Source organism: Symphodus melops (assembly GCF_947650265.1).
Source record: "Symphodus melops genome assembly, chromosome: 7".
NCBI lineage: Eukaryota > Metazoa > Chordata > Actinopteri > Labriformes > Labridae > Symphodus > Symphodus melops.
Window position 1 is genome coordinate 16,157,611 of NC_136697.1, and position 22,704 is coordinate 16,180,314.

At 39.0% G+C, this 22,704-nt stretch overlaps 1 protein-coding gene across 2 annotated transcripts; it reads left to right on the forward strand.

Moving 5' to 3' along the window:
• Positions 1 to 47: 47 nt before the first annotated feature.
• LOC306827415 (uncharacterized protein) lies at positions 48 to 22,465 on the forward strand. 2 transcript variants are annotated; one of them, XM_079349201.1, is made up of 52 exons: positions 48 to 261; positions 1,885 to 1,938; positions 2,988 to 3,077; positions 3,246 to 3,290; positions 3,468 to 3,512; positions 3,596 to 3,658; positions 3,834 to 3,887; positions 4,034 to 4,060; positions 4,787 to 4,855; positions 5,009 to 5,071; positions 5,158 to 5,193; positions 5,880 to 5,924; positions 6,120 to 6,197; positions 6,875 to 6,928; positions 7,115 to 7,180; positions 8,583 to 8,627; positions 8,713 to 8,766; positions 8,864 to 8,905; positions 9,152 to 9,239; positions 9,323 to 9,358; positions 9,501 to 9,677; positions 10,293 to 10,382; positions 10,587 to 10,670; positions 10,816 to 10,886; positions 10,968 to 11,156; positions 11,279 to 11,450; positions 11,706 to 11,795; positions 11,900 to 12,007; positions 12,160 to 12,254; positions 12,725 to 12,875; positions 13,031 to 13,141; positions 13,323 to 13,487; positions 13,754 to 13,840; positions 14,089 to 14,229; positions 14,458 to 14,556; positions 14,689 to 14,784; positions 14,876 to 15,015; positions 15,172 to 15,298; positions 15,396 to 15,473; positions 15,634 to 15,732; positions 15,941 to 15,988; positions 16,428 to 16,610; positions 17,061 to 17,191; positions 18,102 to 18,174; positions 18,464 to 18,538; positions 18,674 to 18,799; positions 19,100 to 19,195; positions 19,514 to 19,723; positions 19,821 to 19,998; positions 21,080 to 21,194; positions 21,302 to 21,474; positions 21,894 to 22,465. In XM_079349201.1, the coding sequence occupies exons 1-52, from the start codon at positions 190 to 192 to the stop codon at positions 22,009 to 22,011; spliced, it is 5,022 nt and encodes a 1,673-aa protein (XP_079205327.1). In that variant the 5' UTR covers positions 48 to 189; the 3' UTR covers positions 22,012 to 22,465. The 2 variants fall into 2 exon arrangements, with proteins under 2 accessions (XP_079205327.1, XP_079205328.1); XM_079349202.1 differs by having other exon boundaries at positions 9,155 to 9,239.
• Positions 22,466 to 22,704: the final 239 nt, after the last annotated feature.

The following is a 22,704-nucleotide window of genomic DNA, read 5'->3' on the forward strand; positions in this document are numbered from 1 at the left end:
TGGGCTGTCCTCTCTATCAAGGCACTCGAATGTGGATCAAGAGCTTTAATTTGTCTATAAGCCATCACCCAAAATCACTCAAAGCGTGGCAGTTGGTTGATGCAATGTGAGACTGCTTAATGAAGAGGAGGCTGAAAAAGTTGTTTTTTAACTCCTGAGCTTTGGATTTGACTGGAGGAAGGAACAACCATGAGGAAGCCTGTCTCTGTAGTCTTTCTGATACTGTTTGCTGTGGTGCTGATGGGAACTGGGGCCAAAAACGTAGGTATTTCTTTTTTTTCCTTGCTGACCCAACATTGTGCAGTGGAAATATCCGTTTTAATCAAACCAAGAGCAGCTTTTTTGTATTGTTTACACATAGGATACAGATTGATGGGAAGTATTTCAAGATCATACTGTTGCCTATAATGTCTTCCATAACTGACAGCAGAGTTGGGTTCAGTTGCTGTGGCTGACAGATAAGACTTGTTCAGGAAAAAAAAAAGGAAATAAACTTTCGTAATGTTTCAGCTTACGTATATGTGACCTAAAGTTCTTGTTTCTTTTAGTAAAGCTTTTAAACTGTCATTTGCTTTGACTCTCCTACTTAAAGTCTGTTTATAGGAGCAAACAGTTAAGCATCTTTCTATAACAGAGTGTTTCCTCTTGCATACAATGTCAGCACCATTCATTCTTCACAGCCTGAACTTTGATTTATTACAACCCTGCTGGGTCTGTTTGTGACTTTCGTTGCTCATCTTCAAATATTGTGTTTTCTGGAGAGATGCACGCTTTTTGCTGTCTGTTTGTTCACATACTTCATTGTGTACAGTTTCCTTTAGTGGATCATGTTGGTGGGCCTTTTATGAAGGAGGTCATAGGGAAAGGGGAGGATGTATAAGAAAAACAAACTGTCGGAAAGGCTACAACTAAGATTTATTCATTTGTTCATATTGGTTCTTTTCCCATAAATATTCTTTTACATAACTATATGGATGAAATGTTGAAGATGATATAGGTTAATAGCTGTAATAGCTGTTATATGCATGGATCTAAACTAAGTCTGATTCCTAATGAGACACATATAATTATGTACGGTTAATTTTCAATTTAATGCTTATTTTTATTTTATGTTGACTTAGAAATAGAATTTATAGAAGTAAACTTTCAGACTTCAAACTTTTCAAATTTCAGGGTATGCATAAATACATAAATAAATGGTACCATGCCCACTTTTCTCTTTTTTGTTAAATGACTCGATCCCTCCAAAGATCAGTTGAATTTCTAATGTAATGCATCTGAAACAACTTTTCGTTAGCTGTAATGGCTCATATATGAGAAGCTGATAGTCTATTGTTGGAAAATAATTCAGCCTGGAGACAACCCACTAATGTATGTGCTCGTTATGTTTTTTTTCTTATCATAGCTCCACCTTTTTATGGTGTTGGCATCAATTAACCTTTCGCTATGGTGATTAGCAATCATTTTAAAGCCTTTGAATTAAAGGATGCAGTGTTTAAAAGAGAGACGGTAGATGAAGGCTTTGTAACACTGGAGAATTATAGGTGTTGTTTTGCGAAATTGCATCAATGAATTCTCCAGTACTGCCCTACAAAAGTGTCCTCACAGGGGAATAACAAATTATTGATCTGCACCCTGTTTGTAAAAGCAGCAATTTATTGTTCACGGAAAACAGAGGAGTGCGTTCAGTTGTGTGCTTCCAATCTGTGGGCTGGAATTCTCTCAGGACAGTTCACATTCAGCTCAACAAGTTTTGTTAAAAGTTTCTGCAAAATGGTTGCAAGATATGATGTTGGTTAACAGTCGTGTAGAAGGGCATGTGTCATTATTTTTCAGTGTCACTTTCTTTTTCATTTACACAATACATTTACATTTGTTTTTTAGTGTGTATGCAATGGAAAATCCAGATGTCACTGTAAAGGACTAAAAGGCAGCAGGGTGAGTAGATCATCTGCCTTTTATTTTTTTTTAAATAGGTCATTAATAGTATGACATACGATGATGTAATACTGCCTCATTTAGTTTTAAAACTACCAATTTTAAGGGTTTGCTTTTTTCTGTCACAAATACTGGCCTAATAGTCACTACTCTGGTTAAGTACTCAACAGGTCAAGTGTGTGCCTGCTCAATATGTTTATGTTATTGAAATGAATGAACATGGACACACTTTTCAGAGCAGAGAGTTTTAATTTATCTATTTTAGGGGAAAAACAACACAAGGCAAACACTAACTCTGGCCCTGTGGCGTTTATGTCTACCAGTAGATCATGTTTGTGTGGCACTGAGCAAGAAACTCTCCATCCATCTCCATTTGTAATATTTATTTCAATCAATTATTATTAATTAATAGTATATAATGTCAGGTCTCCTGAAAATAACACCTACACCTTTTCTATTTGTACTACACAAATAGTATTATTCATCAACAAGATCTAAAGCATGTCTCATTATTTAAAAAAAGCAACATTACTGTAGGTGCAAAGGCCAAATAGATATTATCTGAGAACAAATAACTTCCTGTTAGGTCTCTATCAACAATCTTCTTAATTGGGGTCAGGGGTTCAAATTAATTATGGCTAGATATACAGATAAAAATCCAGTCAAATCAAAATATTCACTGATATGAGCCTTGCCATACCTGACAACATTTGAACAGAAATCTTTATTCATTTTGCAAATGAACTCTCTACTGTGATTGAGAGGTGTATCATTTTCAGTTTTCACATACAGCAACTATGATATAATAGACAATCCATGTTGCCAAAGCAGGACAGAAAAATTATGATTTACAATTGATTACTGAAATATATACAATACAATTACAATAAGTATTATTGACAAACAAACAAAAATTGTATTTTGTCTTAATTGTGACAACCATGAATATATTTTGCAGCTTGTACTGCACACAGACCTTTCTCCCCACATAGTGCTTCCATGGATCGAGGAGAATGTTTTCTATATCTTTGCCTCCCATATTCCCATAGGGAGAGAGAGGTTTACCAGGAGAGAGAGGTCACCCAGGGCCAAATGGGCGTCCAGGACCAAATGGTCATGCGGGGCCAATGGGACAAAAGGTAGAACTCATTCATTTGTATACTATCTATGCGCCTCAATTAAACACTGTTGTCAGAGGGAAACATTATTCGACTCAATTTTTATTTTTTTTGTTGCAGATTTGACTAGCAATTCTCTGCATAGATCACAAGATTCATTCAAGCTTTTTTTTTTTTTTGGTTTGACAGGGTAACATTGGACCTGAAGGAGTTTATGGGCCAAAAGGCGATCTGGTAACATGACTGTGCTGAAATATCTGTTTGGATGTTTGTTGGGAGACTTGCTAAAGTATGAGTTGTGTACAGTATCTATCTGTATGTGTATAGACAGAGTGTACACATTGTGTCTCAGACCATGTAAACACTCTGTAGCTCCTGAGTCTGATACTTGGTTTGATTCTGTGATTATAGGGGCCAAAAGGCAAAGATGGATTTGCTGGGTCTCATGGTTTGCCGGTAAGGTGTCTTATTCTCTCATTATCCTGTATTAGCGCATGTTCCTCCATTTATCACTATATTCTGTTATTACACTTTCTCAGGGTATCCCAGGTTTACAAGGGCCTCCTGGAGCCCATGGGGCCCCAGGCTGCAATGGAACAGATGTAAGATCATATTACTTTTTAAAAACATGGTATCGTGAAATAAAATCCATTTTACAGTTTTGGGTAATTCCTCAAATAATAGCAAATGGATACTTGATTTTCAGACCACACTTCGTTAAATCCACAGAAAAGGGATGTAATTTTTTCATATTTTGAACTCATTATATCCATTCAGGGAGACGATGGACATCCTGGTATTCCTGGGGCCCATGGTATTGATGGAGATCCAGTAAGACACAGAATTACTTTACGTTTTGTAAAATATTTGGTTGTAGCATGTTGTAATACAAATATTGTGTTCTGATTGATTCTTTTTTGGACTTTATTTGTTTGTTGCTAAGACCAATTGAAGTTAGTTTTGTTCTGACTTTACAGGGTCCTCCAGGTCAGCCCGGACCGAAGGTAATAAAATGTTTTCTGTGCTGTCACACAGGGTCAGTTGTTGTATTTTTGTAGAGCGAAATAACAGAATTTCTAAACAATTACTGCCTCCTGTTTATTAGCAGGACCTAATGCAGCAAGAACAAACAATAACATAACACAGCACAAGCAGGTGCCCTCTCTGCTTCCCCGAGCTGCCAGAGCTAATTTTCTACTTAATCCATTAGAGACTAATCCATTGTCTAGGACTTTTTTTTGCGTGTTTCCTCCTATGTAGTGTGTCTTTCCATTTGGTGCAACAAGAACTGTCCTTATTCCCAAATCGGAATTGAGAAAGAACATAACCTATATTGAGCAGGACAATGTGGGCGAATTTGTCATTTACAACCTTTGTTTTAATTAGTAAAGTCAAATTCTCTTTGAGAAATAATTCCAATTCTGATTATTCATGCTTTTTCATAAAGAAGTGAGGTATTTGCAATCTTTCATCAAAGCAACCCCTAAGAAATTGAATGTGCTTATTGTAATTCCGAGCACATGTCGAGTGTTCAGATGCATGAAGATGAGTAATGAAGTCTTATGCAGAGCCTGTGAACTACAGTGACAATATTATAAGTATAAATATGGACAGAGAGTATTACAATAACGCCCCTGTAGTGTTTCTACATAACCGTAGTAAGCTATTTTAACTCTAAATGAAGTCATTGAACAGCTAAAATTTCAATGATTCGTACTTCTCCTTCTCAGGGTGAATCTAGGTTGTCAGAAAACACATCACCAGGGCCACCTGGGCCGCCTGGGAGGGACGGAGAAAAGGTAACTATGGAGATTGAACCATTAATGCTGCAATTTTGTTTTGTGCAAAATCTTCTCTACAGTTTACGACACCTTCAGTTAAGTAGACATATATACATTTACACATAAGTGTATTTACATTTACAATTAGAGGAAACTTCCCTTATATCTCAGGGAGATCCAGGTGTCCGTGGAGAGTATGGACCACAAGGTCATCCTGGACCACAGGGCTCTGATGTGAGTACTTGTCTGGTAAATAAAGGCTATGGAAAGTTGCAAAGTTTATGTCTCTTAATAAAACTGTTTGAATTCTCAATTAACAGGCACTTCCTGGACGTCCAGGGCGACCTGGATTCAAGGTAATACTAATTACTTTATTTTGTTCTCAACTGAACATAGTCGGCTATTTATTTTTGCTTTTGTGCATGCATGTTAGATACTGTATACACTTTTTAAGTTACTTTGGGGGATGGTTTGACTTTATTAGATGGGACAGCTTAAGAGAGACAGGAAATATTGGTAGAGAGAGGGGGATGACACACAGCAAACAGCTGAGGTTGGGTTAAAAAACAGCCGCTGTAATGAGTACTATAGCCTCTGTGCATGGTGTGTGCAACATATCCCCAGGTTATCAGGCTCCACATTAACTTGAGAATTTTCTCAAGCTCATAACAGCTGCAGTGGGCTGTTTTTGACTGTTTTAAAATGTCACAGTTGTCAGTTTTTCGGAGTTGGCCTTGGTGCCGTCTGCAAATGTTTCAGTTATTTTGGCATGCAGAGTACAGTTCTGCCTGTGATGTGGTCCTCCCTCACGGACTTCTCTCAGGAGACAGGTAAACAATGGTGGTGATAGGATGAAGTGTATCAAAAGAAGGACATGAGTCTCTACCAGTTGGTGAGAATTAGTATCAACAAGAATGATAAATATGGGAACCTGAAAACAACCAAACGGGGGGAAAATTTGAGGTGTGCGAAATGTTTTGAGAAAGCCCAGGAGACCTAATTATTTATACAAATAACTTACAACTTCATTCCCATCCTCCAGGGTCAAGAAGGATTAGGTGGTGTAACAGGACCTCGAGGTCTAAAGGTATTTCCTTTTTTTACACACAGCTATTATAACAAGGTAAAAGCCAAATAAACAGATGCTAATGTTGCATTGATAGAACAATATAGCATAATCATTTTTTCTACCTGTTATCATTTCTGTGACTGGATCATAACATTGTCTGTGAGTACTAAGTCTCGTGCACGTTTGAGATGGAGCTCATTTTGTTTTTAACAGGGTAGACAGGGACCAATGGGTCCACCGGGGCCTCCAGGTCGGATCAAAGATTATCACACTGGGAGTTCATTGATCAAGGTATTGTAACACATGGTGGGAAAACCATCTTTATACAAACCCATATTTTGGCCGCAGCGTAAAATCAATAACATGTCAAATAGTGTCTGTGTATGTGTCTGTCGAGCTGTCTGTTTCTGCTTTGCAAGCCTCTGCAGATAGAATTTAATTCCAGCTGCAGACAGAGCTGGACCCTCTACTACAGTACACTGTCTTGTCTGTCTGTCAGTCTGCCAGTCTTTAGAGAGTATGTTATCCTGAGTTACAGTGCTAATTAAATTTTAGTATGACATAAGTGCACAGAATGCAACATTTCTCTCACCGTGTTTGGATGTTCACTCATCAAATTAAAAAAATAAAAAACCTGATGATGTCACACTTTACATGCTGGATCTGTTTCAGAACAAGTTTTCACACTTTCACTTTTAAGCCACAGATCATATAACTAGTTGGACAACACATGCAGAGCTCTCTTAGTTTATGGAACCGTACAAGAAGAAAATCTGGTAATGGGTGGGCTTAAGTAACCTGGAGGAAGGGTTACAGAAAAAACTTCTGCTAATTGAAATCACTTCATTATAGACGTTGTTTGAAGGACCAGCTTTTATAGAAATATACAGAGAGACAGCAAGACAAGACGTTACATTTTGTTTTCAGTCCAGCAACCAAAATACAACCTGAGTTTGATTGCTTTTCAGGGTGAAAAAGGAAATCAAGGGGATTCAGGAGAAAGGGGTTGCAAGGGTGAACCAGTAAGTGTGTGGTTTTTTTTGTTTTTTGTTTGTTTGTTTTTTAATCACTCTTATCAGATTCTCCCACTGGCATTGCACATTTTAAAAATCATTAACCTGTTTCATTTCTTAAATCTCAAAATCAAATTTTTCATTTCAGCACTGTGTGTACTGTATACTCTATCTGTGATCAAATTCTTTTCCCAGGGAGACCCTGGTGATGGTTTCTCCTCTAAAGGAGTAAAGGGAGATAGAGGATTGGAGGGCTCAGAAGTAAGATACTACATGTAATTGTTGCCATTCACCCTCACCATTAAGACCTCTTTAGATTTCACACACTTGAAACTACATACAGTCTGTGTTGATTTAACTGACCTACATCTTCTCCCTTAAAATTCATGTTTCAAATGATTGATTTCAACAATGGATATTTTTAATTTGGGCAGTAATAATGAAAGTAGCAATAACAGGGATGATCAGCAGAGGGCAGTAATGCAGCATTAACCTCACTTTGATTTGCTAACAAACAGGAAAAGTAAAGACAGAAAAGAAAGTAATTTATAGATAGAAAATATAAAAAAATGTGTTTTTGATTTTTATTAATGAACTTTGGTCTATATAATTTCTGTTATATTCCTAATATTTTTTGTGGCTTCATACAGAATCTATAACGTTGTGAATCCCTTACTCAGTTATCCTATTTGTATATTGTAAAGCACTTTGGCACAATGTTGGTTGTACTTACAGTGCTATATAAATAAATGTGGTATGGTATGATATGGTATTTGAATTTTAGAATTAGAACCAGAAATACTTAATTATTCCTGGGAGAAGCTTTACAATTGCTCCTATAGAATATAAAGTGTAAAGATATAAGATCTAAGCCAATAAGCTAAAATATATAAGCATTAAACTATAATATATTAGCATAAAGAAAAAAGATATAAGCGTGAGGATCAATATGTTGTCAATATTGTACAATATATTGAAAAATACAATACATGTGTTAGGATTAAGTATAGATTGGAAGTATATTGCAGTATGTACAACTAAATATGTTTATGTATGAGTATGTCAAATATATGAGATATAAAAAGATATGCGCATTAGGATGTTAATACATATTTCAATAAGAGGGAGGTGTATACAGCTATGAAATAATAGGAAGTAGAATTTCCAATAAGACGTGGAGTGCTGCATATAAAGCAGCGAATCAGCCTACAGGGCAGACAGGGTGTCTGACTCTCAGAGGGAGGAGTTCTACATTCTGTTGACACAGATGACCTCCTGTGGCGTTCAGTGGTGCATCTTAAGGGGATGAATGTGCTACTGTGCTTTATCAGTAGGTCCTGGTGTGGGTGGTAGACATGGTCTTAGACATTTGTATTTATACTTCATATTTTGTAATTTGACATTTGGTTTTACTGCACAAACTTTTAATGCAACACAAACACAAACAATAAAAAATAATGTTTACAGTATACCCATCCTTTGAAAGAGCAGTCTGATAAGGCTTTTACATGAATAACAGCCATGCTATTTATCATTCCTACTGTATCTGTGTTTTTAAGAAATGCTGTAATCTGGATCATTAGAGAATTTTCAATCTGAGGCTTACTTGAAATTGTGTGTTACGTAGCTAGACATATTTTTCATGTTTTGTTTCATTTCATAGGGAAAGTCAGGGAAGGATGGTGACCCTGGACAACCTGGATATAGGGTATTACATTGTACAGCGTCATTGCGTTATTTTATGTATAACCTTTCAATACAATGCATATGTATATTGTTGTTGTTGTTTCCAGGGCAGACCTGGCCGCAAAGGCGATATGGGATATTCAGGGACACCAGGAGGGAGGGTCAGTGCTCTTTCAGTGGCAAACACAATATCATCTTTTGAGGGATCAGTATGCTTTACAGTGCATCATCATTGTTTTTGTATGTCTTAACATGAAGGGTGAAAAGGGAAATAGAGGTCTTCCTGGTCCACCTGGAGATGTGAGTTTATTCTAATCAGTTTCTACTGAAATTTTTGGTGTTTTGATGTCAGTTTTTCAAACCTTTTTACAATATTTTACTAACTAAGACAGACATATCCAGCAAGCCAAACTGATAGATTAGTCGTTAATTATTTTTGAAACATACACTAACAAGAAATTATTTTTATAGATTCTAAGATTTGTCCTATGGTAAAAGTTAATCAAGCTATAGTTGCCCTGTAACTGCAACGGATGGATTTGTTAGCAGATAATTGGGCCTGTGGTGGATGCATTTAAAGGGTACCCCGGAGATCCTGGCCCCCCAGGTCAACCTGGACCCCCTGGGCCTCAAGGTAGATAACAAAAATGCTGCATGAGGAGACAATCAGACATTAAGAAAAGAGACCCAGAGGCCAAACTTTCCGTTTGTTCTCAGGTGTTGTTGGGTTTCCTGGACCTGATGGACCGCCAGGTGTGCAGTAAAGATTCTATTTTCATTTTTCTTATTTCTCTCTCTCTCTCTCCCTCTCTCTCTCTCTCTCTCTCTCTCTCTCTCTCTCTCTCTTTCGTTTTAAATTAATCCATTACTCAAAGTCTCACTTTATATTTTACAGGCCAGTTAACTGGGATCTATGTGCCAGGACCTCAGGGTCCCAAGGGCTTTCCAGGCCCAAAGGGAGACCCTGGGGAGCCAGGAGATGTTTATTTAGGACCTCCAGGACTGGATGGAGATCCAGGTGACCAGGGGCATCCTGGGGATCAAGGCCCACCTGGACCACCTGAAGACAAAAGTGTGTGCAAATGGCTATGTTCCAACTAGTGCATATTCTATTTCTACTTACACCTTTATGTTTTTGGGTTTTTTTGCATTCTCTATAACTAGTCAAAGTTACAGTTGTAACTTTTAACACCTTTTATAACTCTATTATTGTCCTACAGGGGGATAGTGCTGTATGCTTTATGTTAAACCAATAACTAAGATACTAATGGTATCTTAGTTATTGACTAGACAAGAGAGTCCATGTATGAACACAACTTGAATTCCTGTGTAGAACATTTCCTTTTCCAACTTTAACAGAGAGCATTGTGTTTCACAAATATGTAATCAGTTCACTACAGTCAAAACTCGTTGCTACATTCATGTTTAACAAAGGATTTGTGCATCAAAGTGTCTCAGACTTTCAGTTAAGACTGTCTTCAGGACAGCCAAACCTTTTGTTACTGATTTTACTCTTGTCCCCTGTTCTTGAAGAGCACCTGATTCCTCTTAGTTTTTGACCCAGTGCAGCATACACTTCTACCTTTTTCCATAGGTCAAGCATAGCATTCATAGTAACAATGTAAAACAAATGAATGTATTTGGAAAGCTAATCAAGTAGACTGATGTACTTTGCTGCTGTCTTTAGCTAACAGGGTCATCAAGGGTCTCCCAGGCATGAAGGGAATGAAGGGTGAGCCTGGACCCTATGGATATGATGGGAGATTTGGAATGAAAGGTGGGAAAGTTGGTGCAATTCATGAATACATTTTTATTGTTTTGTACTTTGGTTTGACTTTTTGTTTCATAAAACTGCTACATAACACTCATTGAACAGAATGATTTGGAAAGACAAAGATAAAAAAACGCAGATTGTAAATAGATTATAGATTATTTGCTATTGATTTGAGATTCACAAACATTTCCCTATGGTTCTTTACAGGGGAGAAGGGGGAGCCTTGTTTTGAGTGTTTCACATCAGGACCAACTGGACCACCGGGTCCCCGGGGTCCACCGGGTGACCCAGGTAAAAAAAAATTCTCTGTATGAAACACACACAGATCCCAACACCTTTACCTTGCAATCAATTACTGTTTTACATTTAGTTCTCGAGCTCATAATAGTTTTTTTTATTATTATTATATTAACTTACATAAATGTATGTCCTTCAGGCATTAATCCAGGACCAGGGGCTAAAGGGGATCCTGGCATCCCAGGTCCTAGAGGCTCTCCTGGAATACCAGTAAGAAAGTCTGTTTAAAAGAAGTTTGCAGTTATAATTTGTTTTAATTTTAAACACTTACACAATCATTCTTCTTTAAAGGGCCCTAATGGTGGAATTGGATTTCCAGGTCCCCCTGGACAAAAAGGAGAGTCATCTTTCTATAACACCCCTGGGTTTAAGGGGAACACAGGAGACCCAGGACAGCCTGGCAGTCCTGGTTCGGATGGCCGCCCTGGGTTTCCTGGTTTACCTGGTCGCAAAGGAGATCAAGGACCGCCCGGGGATTCGGTGAGAAAAATTTGACGGACTTGAGTTTAACATCTGTACTTCTTCCAATTATGTGCCTTTATCCAACCCACATACAAAAAACACATTTCCTAATTGTTTCAACAAGTTTGTTGTCTCTCTAGTATCCTTTCCATGGGGAAGAGGGAGACCGTGGTTTCCCGGGTTCACCGGGGCCTTTGGGCAGACCAGGACCAGTTGGTCACCCTGGGCCAGCAGGGTTTGGGCCTGATGGATATCCAGGAAGAAAGGGAGATGTTGGGGTACCCGGCCTGCCAGGACAGTCTGGAATTCCAGGTGAGGATGCATTCATACTGAGATGTAATTTAACACAGGTTGCATGAAAGAATCAGCAGACAGACAGACAGACAGACAGACAGACAGACAGACAGACAGACAGACAGACAGACAGACAGACAGACAGACAGACAGACAGACAGACAGACAGACAGACAGACAGACAGACAGACAGACAGACAGACAGACAGACAGACAGACAGACAGACAGACAGACCTCCATGATGTTTCTCTCTCTCCTTGATTGGATGCCAGGCCAGAAAGGAGAGCCAAGCCACATCCACTTCAAAGGACTTCCTGGACCTCCAGGATTTAAAGGTCGACCTGGCATACCTGGGAGACCGGGTAAGCATGGCTGTGTGACTGATGAATGGCTGAATAGATGGCGTATTATACAATAGATTATAGAGACTTTAACAAAAAAAATGATGGAAGCGTCTTTCATGCAGGCAATGAAGGAACACCAGGTATCCCAGGAAATCCAGGTTTTCCAGGACAGAAAGGAGAAAGAGGTGAAGTTTCTTTTCCAGGAAGTCATGGAGAACCAGGCCCAAAAGGTAATTAATGTGTTGATGAACATATACATGAGAAGAAAAATGTATGCCTTTTAGATAAAAGCCTGAAGATTCCTAGAGCAGAGTTTTGTATTGTCAGTATGTTCCTTGTTTTTAAATACAACATTTATTTGTTCATGTGGTGTGTTTTTCAGGTGAAAAGGGTCAGCCAGGTCCTTTAGGCCTTCTAGGTCGGGGCTTCCCTGGTCAGCCAGGTCCGCAAGGTGTTCCTGGTCTTCCAGGACAAAAGGTCAAAGACACGAAAAAAATCTGCTTCAAATATTGTCAACTATTGAAAGCTGTAAACTACAAAACATGTCATATTTTTAATTATCAAATATCTATATATAGTAGTTGGTGATTAAGAGTTTTCTTTTGTTACTTTTTGACAAAACTGATGTTTCTAACTTAATTTCTATCAAACAGTAGCAATAATGGTATAAATCTCCTCCTTTAACTTTTGGAAAGAAAACATCTGATGTACTAACAGCGTCATTACAGAAAAATGTAATGACTTATTGGTTTTGAAAATCCTTCAGCGAGTACAGACAGTACAGCCGTTTCAGTGCCACATATAACACCCACTGTTTCTCCATGCATATTCTATAAAGTCAATATTCATGATAGACAAATAGCACAACAACAATGACATAGTGCAAGTTGTTTGCATTATGTTGGGAATAAAACACAATTAATCTGCTGTATATTTGTGAACATAAGGGTGATGGTGGCCCTGGATACCCTGGTCCTCCTGGAGCTCAAGGGCCTCCAGGAGTAGACGGGGATCAGGGGCCTGTGGGAGATCCTGGCTACCCTGGCAAACCTGGAAACCCAGGACTAAATGGCAAAGCTGGATTTCCTGGACAAAAAGGTACCATATGCATGAAATTGTAGCCTGCAGACTGACAGAAAGATCTTACAGATAATATTGTACAGCTAATTCATACATAATGAAAACTTTTATGAAAATTCATAAAATCCTATGTTAAGCCATTTTTTTTCTCTATAATCAATCCTGATATAAAGGATATAAAGGTTCAGTAGGCCCCCGTGGACCACCTGGTGATAAAGATTCTTGTAAAGGTGAACCTGGACCAAGGGGACAATCGGGAACAGATGGGTATCCAGGACATCCAGGTCAGTGTGTAGTGACCTTGTTGTGTGTGTAGTGATGTCACGTTCTTTCCTGTCAGGTCCTCAAGTCCAGAAGGAAAATGAATGCTGCAGGTGGATGAGAAAAACACATTTAATGTCAAATAGTATCTCTCCTGTAATGCAGTGTATAGTAACAAATATAAACTGTTCCTTCATATCCAAGGACCTAACGGCTCACCTGGTGAGAAGGGAAATGTAGGTTTACCAGGGTTTGGTCATCCTGGCGCCCCTGGTGAGCCAGGTCTCATCGGGCCATCAGTACCAGGTCCACATGGGCTTTCTGGACGGAAAGGGATAAAGGGACAAAGTGGTCTGCCTGGTAAACCAGGTACTGGAATGTTTTACTTACAGACCAAAACAACCAATGTAGATGTGTTATTCTTGAACATAGATGTGAGATTCTGAAATCGCTCTTCTAGTGGCTTCTGTACTTTTTAGTAAACCTTGTGATTATATCACAGATGGCCATTTCAAATTCTCTTGGAAGAAATGATTAAATGGCAAAGTTTAAATATTCAGCGAGTGTAAAACAGAACAAATGTATAGACATCTATTTAGATTCCACCTTTAGATGTTATACATGGACTTCTTTAGGGCACAGAGGAGACCCTGGACCAGATGGGGTACCCGGATATGGACCAGATGGATTACCTGGAATTCCAGGACCACCAGGCCAAATAGGTAACATACAAACAACAGGCACATATGAAACAATGTGATACAATATGATACATCATATTTCCCCGTAAGGATATCAGTCACAAAGTTTTCACCTTCCTGCCAAGGGGAAAAAACTGTAAAAAAACAAACAAACAAACAAAAAAACCCACATTTAATCATTACAATTGAATGAACTCTTTTACAGATCTTAAGAAGTTCTCACTTATGTTGTTGCTTCATTGAAGTTTTGTCCTATTTGTGATTTACAGGTGACCCTGGCCCTGATGGAGCCAGAGGATCCCCGGGGCCCCCAGGTATGAATGGAGAAACAGGTCCCAGAGGTATCCCAGGTCCTCCACCACCACCATCAGAAATCATTTTGGGGCCCCCAGGAAATCCTGGTGATCCGGGTAAGCTTTACAATACAAGTATTATGGCTATATAGCATCAAGGATAGAGTTCTTTTGTATAACTGAGCTCAAATATCCCTTTTTAAACACGCCTTTTTTAATTCATTTGGGATCGTAAATGGTATTTCTATTTTACCAGATTGGTTTTTAAATCATAAATACATTTAGTCTTTGTATTACTGTATAATGCTGCTAATCAGTGAAAGTATTATTTCTATACTCTGCCAGGTCAGCCTGGTCTGCCTGGTCCTTGGGGAGACACTGGAAGAATGGGACCACCGGGGCTGAGAGGGAGAGAGGGAGCACCAGGGGGCCCTGGACCAAGAGGTTTGAAAACTGTTTCACATTTTAAAAGACACTTTTGGGGATATTTCTTTGTGGGTGCACCTAATAATTACCATTATAATAGCAAACATTTTTGAGACTCTATGTATATGCTGCATGCTTATCTGTATCCAGGTCCCCCAGGTGAGCCAGGTATTGATGGATCAACTTCAGAGGGAGGTCCTGGACCTGCTGGTGCCCCAGGAGATCCAGGTGTCAGAGGGCATCCCGGTGAGACCTCTAAATACAGAAACAAGAGTTGTGCAGTTTTGTGATCCCTTTTTAGCATAACATGAATACTTGTTTTAAATGTCACTCGCAGGTCCAAAAGGATTTAAAGGAGATCAAGGAAACCATGGAGTACCTGGTCCTGATGGCGCACCGGGTCGAACTGGTCCCAAAGGAGTAAATGGAGATCCAAACTATTATGGCTATGGAGGACCTGGACCCATTGGACAAAAGGTATTGATAAAAATGATTTATATGGTCTAGGTAACACATTGAAAAAATTGGAGTTTAATCCAGTAGAATACTTAAATAATATTTAAAAAATATATCGGATGCACTGATTTTGATTTCCTGGTTTGCTTTCCTCTTTATTTACTTTTCTTTCCATAGGGTGAACCAGGGCTCATTAATACAAATGCGTTGAAGGGTCAGAAAGGTGAACCAGGTTTTTTTGGACCACCAGGACATCCAGGAAACCGAGGAGCTAAAGGAAACCCTGGATCGGTGGGACAAAATGGTAATAACCACTCATCACAAAAAGTAGGCAGGTTAGGATTATTGTACGTTCTGACCACAGTCTGCTAAAACAACTCCAATGTACACTGCAATTCCAGGTCCACCAGGCTACCCGGGAGCTAAAGGTTCAGACGGGCCTCCAGGATGCAAAGGACGCCCCGGACCTGAAGTACCAGGTAAAGTCCTCTGAAATACCTTTTCAGAAGTTTACATTTAAAGGTACGTTAGCGACATTTAATGAACTAATTTATCCATCCAAACTTTACTGTTCAAATAATCAACAGCCCAGTTTTTCAAGTTTCATTTTTCTTATTTATTTTCATATCGGTACCACAGGAAATCCAGGTGTGCCTGGTGCTGTCGGTTATGCAGGTCCAAAAGGCAACCAGGGCCGGGATGGGATCCCTGGACCACCAGGGCAAAAAGGAGAGACGAGTATGGGGAATCCAGAATTAAAAGTTCCGATTGTTTCTAAAAAAATATGAATTTGCTGTTTGTTACAAACTCTTAAATACGCCTATGGATACTATATATATACAGTATATTCTTTATGTCAAGACCATTTTTTTTCTTTTGGAGCAGCCTTTCCTTTTTCAACAACCTCAATGCCATGCCTGAACCTCCTTCCTTCTTTCCTCTACAGTTTTTACAGAAGGTACACCTGGCAGACGTGGACCTCCAGGTCAACAAGGTAAGTCTCTGGTGATGGTACGTACACATTAAATGTACCTGTTGTGTTGCATAGCATAACACACATCTCTTGTGCACCTCTACAAACCTCAAATGTTTTGATTTAGTTTTAGGTTTGGTGGAAAAGCAATCCACTGTTGACAAAATAAAATCAGACTTTGGAGCAGAAATTCAAGTTTTTAAAACAGACAGAGATCAGACCCACCAGAAACACTCGAAAAAACTGTTGGACGGCCTAACACAGGGGGACAGAGATTGGCTCAGCGAGGCTTAAACACATAGACTATGTAATGTAATGATAGGCCTATCAGTGACCAATGGTACACATGTTTCCTTTGTTGTGGAGGATATATTTCATCAGAACTGATCAATTGTAATGTATTCAGATATGATTCACTTTCGTTGCCATCGTGACACGTCCACATATTTGCTCTGTGTAGGTCCATCTGGGAACCCTGGTCCTCCTGGTTTATCTGTTACATCTCCAGCTGGGCCCATAGGAGACCAAGGATCTCCAGGTCCACCTGGGGCCTCTGGTCCAAGGGGACTACCAGGAAGAGATGGCCCTTGTATTCCTGGGTCAAAAGGAGATCGTGGCTTTCCTGGGAGAGCTGGTAACCTGGGTGAGGATGTAATATGACTATGGATGTACTGGACTGAACTTTAGGGTTTCCTATATTTCCCCTGTACAAGCAGGGATCCTGAAGTGGACCACAATCTAAATTGCACACTGCATGAATTGCCTTCTTATTTATGTTCCCTGAAATTCTCAGCAGGTGTAGACTTCGATCTGAGGGACTCATCATGTATGTCATTGCATGAGCTTGCTCTGTTTTTAGTGATGTATGCTCCAGCATTTTATTCTGAGCTTCAGTGTCCCCCTAAACTAGAGCATTTAGTTAGTTTAGGAGATTTTAAAACAAGGATAAAGGATCATTTGACCAACTCGTGCAGATGTTTTTTTCTGGAGTTCTTTTAGGTCTAATTGATACTCTTACAAGTTACCACATAATGTATTTAATTGTACTAGAATGATACTTAGTAATCTCTGGCCTCTTTGACCTCATATCTAGGTTATCCAGGTCCACCTGGCCCTCCAGGACCTACAGTGCCTGGGTTAAAAGGAGAAATAGGGGATCCAGGTCCTACAGGAAGCCCAGGCTATAGTGGACCACCAGGAGATCAAGGCGCTCTAGGACGTCCTGTAAGTGAACTCAACTAATCATTTGAAAAAAAAAAAAAAAAAAAAGGATTTAAATAGAGTAAAGATCTAAGTCATTCATTTTTTCATTCAACAATACACGTTTGGTCTGTTTTCAAAGCAAACTTTCTCTTAAAAGTTTAGTATGCAATAACTTCTGTTGAAGAGATATTTGGTGAAGTTTTATTGCACAAATAAATAAAGATGAGATGAATCTGTTTTAACGTTACACAAGTAACTGAGAACCTCAAATGTTTAATCTTCTTAAAGGGATACTTCACCCGTTGAAACATGGATCTGTATTGACATTGGGTCATATACTGTATGTAGCAAAAATGTGAATTTTGAAGTTGGTGCCTTCTTGACAGAGAAAAGGCAGAAAGTGTCTTCTTGGCTCTTGTGGATGAAAGCAACTCCCAGAATGCACAGCTCCGCAAGCCACTCTATGAAGCTATGGTGTTTTACAGTCTGTCTACAAGACATATGGTTGTTTTCTCAACTGATTGCCAGATTTCTTCCCCTTCATACATATCTATTTGAAGTTGAAGCATTGGTTGTTTTGCCATTCTGGGTTCTCATCAGCTTTCTCTATAGGGCTGGTTAGCATAGCGTCCTCCCAAGATGGCAGACATTAAGTTTTGATTCTGGCAGTGAGGTCACGCCCACTGATCTGTAACAGGTCTGTAGCTTAGCCTCCGATGACAAAAATATTAAGATTTTTTGTCATCAGAGGCTCTTTTACAGAAAAGAAAAATACAGAGCTTTTCCCTCTCAGGGGAAAATGAGGGTGGGATGCACAACCATTCAACATTTTTACCAAGTTTGTAATGATACAAAGCTTAATACAAATGTGTAAAGTATCCCTTTAAGTCTAATCTCTCACCTTTATTGTTTTTTTTGTTTGTTTCCATAGGGTGAAAGAGGCAGACCTGGAGGCCAGGGACCAAGAGGGGATTCTGGACATCCAGGATTCCAAGGCCCTCCTGGTAATCTATTATTTCAACTTCAGCCTATAAATTAAGATTTGTCTTTGGTTTTTCCCCAGACAAAGGCAGACGTGTCATCACATAAGAGCAATAGTCCACATTTGATTTATGTTCTGGCAGTTAAGGTGAAAAACAAATGGGACTGAGATCAAATGGGAGAGAGAACACTCAGATATATGAGGATTGATTTTCCCCTTAGTTTGTGAAACCTGATAAAATGTCATTTATTTACATGAAATGTAAAAAAGAGTATATCTTTCACCATTCATTTATCACCATTGTGTTTCAGGTGACAGAGGGGACCCTGGATACAACCATGGTCCACCTGGTCCACCTGGGGTGAAAGGGTTTCCTGGACGACCTGGTTGGGCAAATTGACTTCTTACTAATGCTCACAATAATCAAGAATAATATTAAGCCTTTACTGTCTTCTATCTGTACAGCTCATCAGTCCATTATTTCTGAAATATTTCAAATGACTCTTGCTCCACCCTTACAGGCTTAAAGGGCAGACAAGCTATTGGCAAGGTGATACAAGAACCAGGAGATCCTGGCTTCCCTGGTTCCCCTGGCGATAAGGGGGCCCAAGGGAGCCCTGGACCCCCAGGGCCAGTAGGCCAACCAGGTCCAACATTTTATATGCTTGAAGTTTTTACAGGATTATAGTTTAGTACACATAACTTTTCAGTTAACAGGTTAGATACCATAAACAAACACAACACGTCATTAATAAATACATTTTACGTCATATCATGGATATTTACAGTTAACACCTTATGCTCATTGGACTAGTTTTCCTTCATCATTCGAACCACATTTTGAAAACAGATCACTTTTGACCTGTGCAGAGTATTTAACATGTTGCCACTTTGATTGCTGCTTTTCTTTACGCTTTTTTGACACTTTTTTGAACTTTCTGTAACAGGTCAGCCAGGTGTCAAAGGACAGCGTGGCTCCAGCCCAGCAGGCCGGCCAGGATCTATTGGCTACAAAGGCGACAAAGGAAGAGGAGGACTGCCAGGTGTGTATGTGTATGGTTGTGTGTTAGTTTAAGTATAAATGTGTGAAGATCATGATAGGACTTTCCTTTTAAATCGTTCTATATGTCCTTATATGATGATACAGTGGAGGTATTTGTTAGAAAACCAGTTTCAATTATCCAAACTTGAACTTTAAATGTGGATTTATATGCTACATAAAGTGAGGGATTCAGAGGGATAACGGGTATTGACATTGCACACTCCTCAAACAATAAAAAAGACTCCCCAAACAAAGTGCCTCTATGATGGCTCTTCGTGATTTATTTTTTCTTTTATTAATGATGTTCTTCCATCTGCAGGATTGGACGGACCTCCTGGAAATCCAGGCAGCAAGGGTCCTCCAGGGTTGCCAGGCGGCACTACTTCATATTATGTGGACAGTTTCCTGTTCGCTAGACACAGTCAGAGTATGTTGATACCTGAATGCCCTCATGGCAGCAGCCTTATTTATTCTGGTTACTCCTTCCTCTTCATCAATGGCAATGAGAGAGCTCATGGTCAGGACCTTGGTAAGAGCCTGGATTAAAAAACTCTGCAGCTTCTGCAACCTAAAATAATGTAATTTTACTGGAGACAATGTTCTAAACCCCTTATACTGTCTTTCAGGCACCTCTGGAAGTTGTCTCCCTCGCTTCTCCACCATGCCCTTCATGTTCTGTGACAATGAAGCTACCTGCCGCTATGCTTCTCGTAACCACTACTCCTATTGGTTGTCCACCAACGAGCCTATGCCCGCCAACATGGTCGCCATCACAGGAGACAGGCTGGCATCCTACATCAGCAGGTGAAGGAGCACATAAACATAGTTTCTGATACAACAAAAAAATAGAATAGATCTTGATTGCAGGAATTTTAGCAGCTGTTGTCAGTGGTTGCACACACAGACACACAGAAATGATAAGTGTGCAAGACAAACATTTAGAGCACATCATAAAAACAATTGTTAAAATCACCAAAGTAAAGAAAGGCTCCATAAATCAAGGTGGAAGCAACTGTTGGGTTCAACAAAGAGTATATAATACATAAAATATATCTTATTACAACCTGTATTTATATTTTCTATAGCTAAATCATCTACAAAGGGCAGACAGGCTGTAACATTTAAAACCCCAAATCAAATTGGTCATATCATTTAGTGTTATTGTCCAGAAGACTTCAACCATGAGCTGAATATCTGAATGCCCGAAGAAGTCTTTCCTCTCCATACAGTAACAAACCAAAAGAAAACCCTCAATATTATCCGGTTAGAAATAGTTTGTTTCACTGCTTCGGTGGACATGAGATGGTGAACAAGTTATGCTGCTGCTTTCTTATTTGTTTGTCAGCCCTGAGCTTATTTTGGTGGAACAGGATTCATTCAGTGTTCTCTGTTTGTCAGGTTTTACAACATGTCAATCAATTACAACATGTAAAACACTGAATTATGCATTTATGTTTGTTTGTTTTTTGTTTTTTGGTCAGACCAGTGTGTCTTTGATGCTGTCTGAAGGTGTTAGCTTTACTCACATTTGTTGAAAAAATAATAATATTTTGGTAAATGTTATCTCTTTTTTTTTAAGTTAGCAAAAAAAATTGAAACACTAAATAACATAGTAAAATGTGAGGCTAATGTGGGCGGATGAGTTTGATGTGTTGCTTAACTAAAAGAAAAGCAGACATCAGTCAAAGATTTGCATTCAACAGATAAGTCTGAATAACTTATCAGATTCTGTTGCAGACACTACCCTAATTATTCCAAAGTAAAACACAAGGCAGTGTTGTGTTTATTATAATACATTTCAGATGTGTTGAGTTTTATTTTAATGAACTGGATTTTTTTTTTGACTGGGAACATAATGTATTGTCTATGTGCATGGCTCCTTCAGGTGCTCAGTGTGTGAAATCACCTCCAATGTCATAGCTGTGCACAGCCAAACAACTCTGTTACCTGAATGTCCCAGAGCCTGGGATAGCATGTGGACTGGATACTCATTTGTCATGGTAAAAAAAAAAAAATCATTTACTACTGCCCCTACTTGAAGTCTTTGAAGTTCTCATTTACTATTTTTTATAAAATTGTCTTTTTTTTTTACCTTCACACATTTTAGCAAACTGGTGCTGGAGCAGAGGGCTCCTCCCAGCCCCTGGTGTCTCCCGGCTCATGTCTGGAAAGTTTCCACCAAGTGCCTTTCATCGAGTGTCATGGCAAGGGGACGTGTAACTACTACCCTGACTCCTATAGTTACTGGCTGTCCTCCCTAGACCCAAACAACATGTTCAGGTAAACTGCTACCTCCTGCAGAAACAAGCTTGGAGGCATTTTTTTTAAATCACATTTTTGACTTTTTTTTTTTCCTTTTTTTTTGGAGGGGGGGGGGGGGGTTGGATAACCTTAATAATAATAATTGAAAAGATTTTTCCAATAATAATAATAATAAAATGTAAGCTCGTCAAGATATAAACATTTATTGCCTGTATGAACAGGAAAGCAAGGGGAGGGAGAGAGAGAGAGAGAGAGAGAGAGAGGTTGACACACAGCAAAGGACCTAGGATGGAATTGAATTCAGTCTTGCGATAAGAGCTCACTATTAAATGGTTTGTGCTCTACCAGGTGAGCTACCACACGCCCCTATAATTACATTTCTAACAGGTTTGTTGTGTGTGTGTGTGTGTGTGTGTGTGTTTTACTGTCTCCTACAGTAAACCTGTTCCTCGGACAGTAAAGGGACCATCTCTACAAAGTGTCATCAGCAGATGCCGTGTCTGCAGGAAACAAGGACAAAATAGTCGAGACAACCCTCGTGGGGACAATTTTTAACTTAAAATATTTGATTATGAGTATATATATGAAGTGTGAAAGCAAACAAACTTTGTAATGTGCAGAGTTCATATCGATTGTTAAATGGCTGTTACACGTTTTTTTGTTCTTGTCTTAGCCATAAAACTGACTTTAACACATTTCTTTCAAATTGCCAATAATCTTCAATGACTTTTATTTTATTAGAGCCGATAATAATGTGCATTGCAATTCATTTGAACCATTATGTCTGTATGGGAGGCTGTACAATAAAGCCATCATATTGGCTCTCAACAACAGCTAGTAGTAGTATTTGTAGTAACAATGGCAACACACTGCAATGCACAACATACAGTAAAGCTTCATTCTAGATATTTTGCCATTTTTTTTTGTAAATTTTCATTGTCATTTTATGGTGTTAATGTTGCAATAATTAGTGATTAATGAAAATTAAATTTGGACCGTGTATACATTAGTATACCACTCTTCCCTCTCTATAACACGCTCTTATTATGTTGCCATTTTCATGTGACTAAAGGTGTCTTGCATAAAAACGTGACTCAATTATCCAGATTTGTGCAGCCAGCAACGAGGAGAAGATAATTAAGCCATCAATTTAGTGCTGCTATCAATGACGTGTGTTTGCTTGTTTGTTCCAAGTGAACTCACAGGACTGATGCAGACTCGTAAATTTATGCTGAGGTCACAACGAAT